Below are 8,543 nucleotides of genomic sequence, written 5' to 3'. Positions count from 1 at the left end.
ACGCAGGGGCTCATTCTTACCATAATTAGTTGAGGTTGTAGTTAGTGAGAAAGGAACAGGGACATTTAAAGAGATTTGGGATAACAGGTATGGCAAATCGATTTTCCTTGCTAACGATTTAGTAAAAAACTTGAGATTAGCAGCTTGCCTGCGGTTAACTAGAGAGTCAAGTTTAAGTAATTGAAACACAGGTGTCGTGATTGGAATACTCAATGTTCAAAGTGTTTCCAACATAGTTAACTTATAAGTGATAAATAAAACTTATGGTATTTCTAGTCGTTATAGTTTTGTTTCAAACATAACAAACTGCATTTATTAATTAAAATTAACTATTTATGTACAGTGCGTCACTGAAAGTTGTACCAAATTTTCAAAATATTTTGGATAATCAAAATACAATTAATGAATGATGACTCATAATAATCACTAATCAGTACAGATAAGTTGGTAGGTGGTAATACTATAGTGCTAAAACCTACCTAATATTATAGTAGCATCAGGGTTAGATTTAAACTTTGGCTAAGTATAGTCGATAATATATCTTAGTTTTGTATTTATAATCTGAAATAGTTCAAAAGATTATAATTACGATTATAAATTAGATTATAGTTTGACTATAGAAAAAATATAAATTGTGATTTTATTAAATTTAAATTTAAAAACCCCTCAAACTAGAGAGTATCCACACTGGTGGGCCTCCCTCCTCACGCCATTCATGTTGTTGTTTCTTATTATATTATCAAATTTACTTATTGTATGTATATAAATATTACAGATTGTAAATATTCTATTTTATCTAATAAAAAAAAAAATTTAAAAACAAATTAAATAAATAGTAAATTGCAGGTCACCGGCGGGCTCGTGACAGTCAACGTTTTAACGATACCTAAATACCTTGTTATATTATGAATTTTAATTAATATAATAGATACTTTAGAAAATCAACAACTATCAACAACTGCAGAATATATATCATAATATATGTATATTAATTTATCTACCTAATTTGTGAATGATAATTATACTTATTTATTTATCTCAAATTGTTTGTTTCATCCACACATGACACATTGTTCATAAATATATGCTGTACATAATAATATAGGTAAGTCATAACAACTATATGGTCTGTGATATAGTTTAAAATATTGCATATGATTTTGATATTTTCAGCAAGAGTAAACTTTTTAAATATGAAAATACAGAGTAAATATGACACTAAGTTTAATCAGAGCATCAACAACCACAAATATGATTGATTGGTTCGAATAATTTGAGATACATATTAAATTGGGTAGGTACCTACAATATTATTGAAACAAATCACAAAAAAATGATAATCTTAAAATATAAAATTAATATAAACAATATTTAAAGATTAGGTACAATAATATTAGTGATGATAAAAGTAAATAATATTGTACATGTATGATTAATTATGTACTTGATGAAATGTTTTTCGATTAAATATATTTGAACAGTGAAACTAGATAATAAGTATCATCATTGATTATAAATTGGTTCTATTAGTATTAATATGTAATTAATGGTACCTATCATGTTTAACCTAATATGGTTTTGACTTTGGTATGATAATATTATAAAGTTCAGTTTCTAATTTCTATGCCATTTGCTATTCAAGTTTTATTTTCTTATAATCTCAAATAATATATATGTTTTAAATTTTAATAATTAAATTATGACATTTTATGTGTACAAGTGTTTGACAATAATGTCAACGGTTTGGATATTGACTAGAAGGTGGCAAAAACGCCAATGTGACCTTGACTATTTTAGATTAACCTAAATTTGAGCTAGGAGTTTGTTAGCTACCAGTGCTGTAGTCGTAAAAAAATCAGAGGGTATACTAAATAACTAATACCCAATTATCATTAGGTGTTTTGGTATACATATACAAAATACATATTGTGTACAAATATATATAATTTTATATTATTTCATTACAACAGAGAGTATAAGACCATAACCAGAAGGTATACGGTGTTTATTTGTAATGGTCAGAAGATAAACGGCGTATACCGCCATACACCCTCCACTACAGCACTATTAGCTACTACTTTTATGTTGAAAACTGATGATACTCAGATACTACATCAATAAAAATATAAATTAATAGTTATTAGAAAAATGTACACAATTATAATATTTAGAAGAGGCTTAGAACTGTTCTTCAGCCAGTGAATCACAATGTGATGTTATATTATTTCTTTTTAAAATGTCGACCTAAAAAATACACACTGACTGTACCTTACTTAAATTAGTATTAGTATATAAAAGCAATCATTCAATTTTAGAAAATATTTTACTCCGTGTTGGTACTGATATTATTAGGATTATCGGATCTATGAGTAGATAGATATTAAATTAATTAAGAATTGTGATATTTAACATTGGAAATCTGGAAAACTATAAATAATTCATACATTTAAACCATTTGTTTCAAACTAAAATTACCAATTGGACCATTTAAGAACACTGATTTAAAAAATATTAAACTAATTGAATTCTTCCTGACACAATTTAAAATATATAAGTTAAATAACAAACAAGATTTAATGTTGTTATATAATATACAGCAATTAAATTAAAAACATATTACTATATTGCATAACAGATGGTTTTTAATATGGCTTTAGTTAAATTTTAATAAAATGGAACTTATAACAATAATAAAATATCAAAACTTAAGTTTTTTTAAACACAATTCACAATTACTTACAAGTAACACATATTAATACATAAAATAAAGTCTTATATAATAATATAGTTAACATTTGGTCTATGTCAATTACCACTAAGTAAATAAATATACAACAATTCATTATATAAAAAATACTGTTCATTACCATGTTAGTGGTTGGTGTTATATAATTTAATATAAACATTAAATAATCTAAGACGCCAAGTTTATGGTGTAGTGTCATCCAGTTTCAAAAACATATTGAAATCTGAAATAAAAAACATTAATGTGTGTAATTATTAATTAAATCAATGTACTGATAGTCAAAACTTAAAAATAAAGCTGTCAATAATAAATTATTAATTACAATTTCATGTAAAATTATTATATAATCATAAGTCTTAACACAAGTGCTTTCTTATATCTAAATCTAATTACACCAATATTAATAAATCTAATATATGATATTGAAAATTATAACATTATTTTTACAAGAACAATTATTCACCAACTAGTGATCAAGTTCATTAGTGATCAACTTCATAGAATATTTTCGATAATGGCAATATTTTATAGTTTATATTAGCCATTGTATTGCTTGGAAGTAGTTAACAAAAATAAATTATTTATTAAAAGAATACAATTTAATGTTATTACTCATTACTTCATAAAGTTAAATTATGAACAAAAATAATTATTAAGATTGTGTAACAGTTACACCTGGTTTCTATAGGCGGCCACTAAAATGGAATTTTAGAAATGATTAATGAAAACCACGGAAGAGTATAGACTTTTGTCAACTATGATGAAAACTAATGAACTCAAATTCCTATATAATATCAGTTTTAATAAAATTTGAAAATAATTGTTTTCAGTACCACTTTTTTTCTTTTATTTCATAATTTGTGACCAGTATAAAATTGTTTATAGGTTATTATTAATTTTTTGTTATAAATATGATAACATACTTTATGTTTTGGACACGGAATTTTTGTTTTGGTTATATTGCATAACATATAGGTAGTTTATGCTATAAAATAACATAAAAGTTTTGTATATTTTACAACACTGTAAAAAAAAAATATGCAACAAAAGAAAGATAAAAATGTATAACAAACCCAAATTCACATTTGGATTTCTTACAAAAAAATATTTATTTTATGGTTCAGAACTCATAGAATATAGGAAAATGTCAAGAAAATGTTTTAATAGCCACATGAAAAATAATAATGTTATATTTTTTTTGTTTAGGCAAAAGTATAATTTTAGAAAATAAATAAATAAACACAAGTCTTTGGCGAGTAGAACTTAGCAAAAACAAGTTTATGAAGATTTATTACCCTTGATATTAAACTCATTTTAACATTAATGCTCGACCTAAATTACTTATAAAAAAATCTTGCCATTTTTATTAAAAATGTATGATATTATGTTAAAAGTTGTCTTACGATTTAAATTGTTTTAATATTAGCTATATTTATGATATATATTTAACAATTAAAGTCATGAACCAAATTAATTCAAATTGATAATAAGTAAGGTCAAGATGTTAATGATTTTTCATATTTTTTCTTTTTGTCATGCACATTGCCAAAATGTTTGTTTTTTTGTGACATAGAATCAGATACATTACATTTTATATTGCATATTTTTGCACATTTATAATGGTTAACAGGAATAATTGCATAATATTATGAATAAAAACAGTGATTAAACAAAAATGTTGATAAAAAAAATTAAGAATCAATTTTTAGTAAAAATTTCAATATGCGCTTATTACTTCAGTAAATGATGAATGAAGTTTTTCATCTCACAAAAATGTGTTACCCTTTTTGCATCTGACAACCAACGCATTACGCAAGTACTTATTTGAAAATCTCAAAAAAATTATCATCATTCAAATCTGAAATCAGTTTAAATAGTAGTTATGTAAAAGTAAACCAAAAGTAATATTCAAATTATTTTAATCTATAGTTAAATTTGTTTTATTTAGAATTAATTTATAAGCAGGCGCCAAGATAATATAATATTTTTAAGTTTTCTAAGCATTTTTTAATATCATATTATTTGATTGATTGTAGGGCATAGGTTATAGGTACTTAGATATTTTTTGCACATTTTCATACTTTTTTTTTATATAGTTTTTAAGGTCATAAATATCCTAACCTTAGCTATAACTAATAAGTAATTTGTATCACATTTATATTTAAATAATTTATATGATTAAAATAATGGAAATTTCATACCAAAACCATTTAAAGAGTCTGATATATTAAAACCATTCGATGGCAAACAGCTTTGAAGTTTGCTTGTTTCTTCTCTAATAAACATTTTATCACTATCCGTCAGCTCGCAGCCAAGATGTCTCAACGCAGTTAATACTTCAAGCTGTTAAATGTAGGAAAAGCCATATATGAAACAATTACATTAATAAACTAAATTTGTATAAAACAAACATGTCAAGTACATTGTATACATTTATTCACGGATAAATAAGGCTAACCTTTTGTCGATTTCCAACTTCCAAGCTCAATTTACCCAATTTTATATTTCTTTCAATTTGATTACGTTTGTCTTTGAGTGCATTTGGTTCATTCTTAGCAAACATTTTGATGATTGACGGTGTTTGAAATGCTTTTGTTATGGCTGCACTAGTTGCCTATGTATAAGACATGAATATTATACAGTTACTAACTTAATATTTTGGTTGATTAATGTTTATTTCTAAAATTAATGATTTAACAATATGTATTTTGTAGAGAAGTTACTGTTCGATTTTTGAACCAAACCAAACTAAACTCTGGATATTCGATTCGGTTTGAAAATTGATCAGGAATTTCCAAATAATCGAACTGAACCAATACCTAATAGTTTGGTTCAATAATCGAACAAAAGAAATTAAAATAAAAGTCAGTTCTATAAGGGTTCTATTAGGTATCACTAATAAAATCTTAAGTCAATAATTCTGTGGTATGGTGGCTAAATGATAAATAAATATTAAATAAAGTAATATCCAATTTTGACTTTTTTTATGTTGGGTTCGAGTTCGATTAAAAGTGTATAGGTTCGGATCTGTTCGGTTTGTTAATTTAGAGAAAAGTTCGGTTACCTTAAATATTATGGTTTGTAACATCTCTAAGTATTTTGTAATATTTAAATGAGTACTGTTATATTACAAATTGCAATTAAATTAAATACTGACCAAACGCATAATGCTCAAATTGTCATGTATAGTCATGTCACCAGCAGTAATTTTACTCAATCTATCATTGAATTCTTTTAGCTGTTCAACAGTGTCTTCTTTTGACTCGTTATATTCATCGTCAGTCATATCACTTCTGTAACATAATCCCAAATAATTACTTTTTAAACAAAAAAAAATCCCAACTTTTGTTCTAAACAATATTTTTCTATTAGATATTCAGCAGGGATTGAAAAAATATTTTAATACTTCCAAGCTGCTACAACAATAATATTGATGGGTTAAAATCAATGTTTTGGAAATATAAATGGTTGTACCACAATGTGACAGACAACGTTAATGGTCTAAACGCACTGGGGTATTTTTGCCGTCGAGTCCGAACGGTTTTTACGTCCACAGTCAAACTACTATATTTAAACGGACAGCACCGCAACATTGGTCATCACAACATCGCACCGTTCGTAAAGTAAACACATTGTTTCGACGGAGAAGAACCCACTGTGACGGTTTATTTTCTGTAATACCGTTTGGACTCAACGGCGAATGTACCGCAGTTCGTTGAGACCCTTGGGTGTACGGGAGTGAGTCAGCATTGTACAAGATGCATAATAACTTTACCTGCATTCCTCTAAATCGCTGAGTTGTTGGACCAAACGTTCCAACTGAGCTTCTAGATTTTCTCTTAACATCTCATTTTCGTCAGACATTTCGATCAAAATGTTGAATATTAGGTAATTCGATGTTCGACAAGGAATCTGTCGTAGAATCGGTAGAAAATCAATTTGTTTGTATCCTTTGAGACTTGTCAGTCGTTTTCACTTTTCACTCGTAAAGATATATAATATTATGATCTTCCCCGAGTCGGCTTACATCGCCTGGGCGCATAACTAATAACTATTAACTACCTAACCTAATATGTATCCGACAGTAAAAACTTGTTGTTATCAGGCGCCCAGTCGAAGAGATACTGATAAGCGTTAACACTAGGCAAACAAATAAAATTAATTTCATCAACATCAGCTGCAGTTGACTGGATGACACGGACTCACGAATTATTAATTAATTTATACCTTAATTCGTGCACGGACTACAACAACTTTACTACTTTCAAATATGGTATTAATCTGTTGTGCGCGCGCAAATTTGAATTATAATTTTTGTTTGTTTTCTCACTAGAAATCAGGAACAATGTACATAGAAAGTTGTAGTACAATTTAAAAAAACCGGGTAAGTGGGTGTCGCTCTGCTGTACAGTAGGTTACAAGTGGGTCACTGGAATGGGTGGTGTCGAATTTGAATTCAATGACAATATATTATTATAATGATTATATTATATTTATATCACTGTATACGAAAAACGATTCTGAGCGGCGACGGTTTGTCAGCCTGGGATATTTTATACCATAATATTTACATTGTTATTATTAATATAGTTGCCGGTAAGTTGAATTAATATTGTTTGCGTATTATCGTAATACAATAGGTACATGTACTTATAATGATATACTTGAGAGATTACATAACCCACGAATAATATTTTTAAATTACAACAAAAATAATTAAAATCGTTATCCTTGGTCTTTTAATATGTAATTTCGCCCAAATTTGAACGTAGAATAACTAGAAAAACTGTGTGTTCGTTTTTTTTAATCCTTAGCTATAAAAGTTGAACATTTTATAAATTGTTAACTACAACATTTTTAATTTGATAAACGTTGTCAAAAATTGAACTTTAAATGCTTATAAAAAAAAAATTGTGACTATGTATTTTCAATATTATACAACTTCCATTGTAACAGTCTTGTATTAAATTTAAAAGCTTTTTGACCCAATGAATATAATTTTATTGACATTTTTAGAAAAAAAACTAAAAAATTGGAAACTGAAAATGTCCGTAAACAGTTCAAAACAAGTCAAAATATTATGTGTTGTAAATTTGATGGTGTATATAAAATAAAAAAACATAAAAAAAAATAAACATATATAAACATTATTCTGTGAACATTTCTTGTCTTTACGGTAATTTGTCTTAAACGTTACACCAAAAATCAAAATCGATTCCTGTTTTCTACATTTTTTTTGCGTTTTTCCCGGCGATTACTCGGGATTTTACTCTTTGATCTCCGAAATGCACTAACTGGATTCACTTTCTCATCGAACAAGACACTGAAGTTGAAAATCAAAGCATTATTTAGACTGTTTATCATCGTGTACACAAACACAAATAGTAAAAGAAAATTTTTAAAAAAAAACCCACAAATTGTTGTAAAAACACTCTGTCCAGAATCTAAAATAAGTTTACCGGAAAGTCACATTGATTTTTAATGAGCCTCACTAAAAATGTACACTAGATGGAGTCTAACTATCTACTGTATGAATAAAATGTTGCATATGACGTACTTATCCATATATGAATTTAACCAAAATTATTTGGATGTAGAATGAATTGTATTCAAATTAAATAATATAAAGTACCTATAGGTAGGTACTTACATTAACTGGATTCTAAATAATGTTTTCGTTATTTATTTTACAGAAATTTAATTTTTTTAATATTATTTCGTTTGGAATTATACGCCAAGTGGTTGGTCCAAACGATCATTCTTCTTGTCATTCTTTATAAGATGCTTTCAGTATTTT

At 26.7% G+C, this 8,543-nt stretch overlaps 1 protein-coding gene across 2 annotated transcripts; it reads right to left on the bottom strand.

The window, feature by feature from the left end:
* Window positions 1-2,166: 2,166 nt before the first annotated feature.
* Window positions 2,167-6,843, bottom strand: LOC132941927 (protein LZIC-like). Of its 2 annotated transcripts, XR_009664202.1 has the most exons (6): window positions 6,522-6,843; window positions 5,904-6,039; window positions 5,205-5,360; window positions 4,948-5,089; window positions 4,482-4,604; window positions 2,167-2,969 (listed from the first exon to the last, which is right to left on the bottom strand). XR_009664202.1 is itself a non-coding variant. In XM_061010177.1 (5 exons), the coding sequence occupies exons 1-5, from the start codon at window positions 6,608-6,610 to the stop codon at window positions 2,929-2,931; spliced, it is 564 nt and encodes a 187-aa protein (XP_060866160.1). In that variant the 5' UTR covers window positions 6,611-6,839; the 3' UTR covers window positions 2,167-2,928. The 2 variants fall into 2 exon arrangements, 1 of the variants encoding a protein (XP_060866160.1); XM_061010177.1 differs by lacking the exon at window positions 4,482-4,604 and having other exon boundaries at window positions 6,522-6,839.
* Between the last annotated feature and the right edge of the window lie 1,700 nt (window positions 6,844-8,543).

Source organism: Metopolophium dirhodum, chromosome 3 (assembly GCF_019925205.1).
Source record: "Metopolophium dirhodum isolate CAU chromosome 3, ASM1992520v1, whole genome shotgun sequence".
NCBI lineage: Eukaryota > Metazoa > Arthropoda > Insecta > Hemiptera > Aphididae > Metopolophium > Metopolophium dirhodum.
The sequence above is the reverse complement of the archived record's forward strand: the minus strand, read 5'-3'. Positions and strand labels throughout refer to the sequence as shown.

What these genes read in the sequence shown, in the direction of transcription:
- LOC132941927 (XM_061010177.1), bottom strand. Translation starts at nt 6,610, where the DNA reads ATGTCTGACGAAAATGAGATGTTAAGAGAAAATCTAGAAGCTCAGTTG. An exon ending in AGCGATTTAGAGGAATGCAG is followed by an intron (nt 6,040 to 6,521) that starts GTAAAGTTATTA and finishes ATTATGTTACAG; the next exon opens with AAGTGATATGACTGACGATG. An exon ending in AAGTTGGAAATCGACAAAAG is followed by an intron (nt 5,090 to 5,204) that starts GTTAGCCTTATT and finishes TACATTTAACAG; the next exon opens with CTTGAAGTATTAACTGCGTT.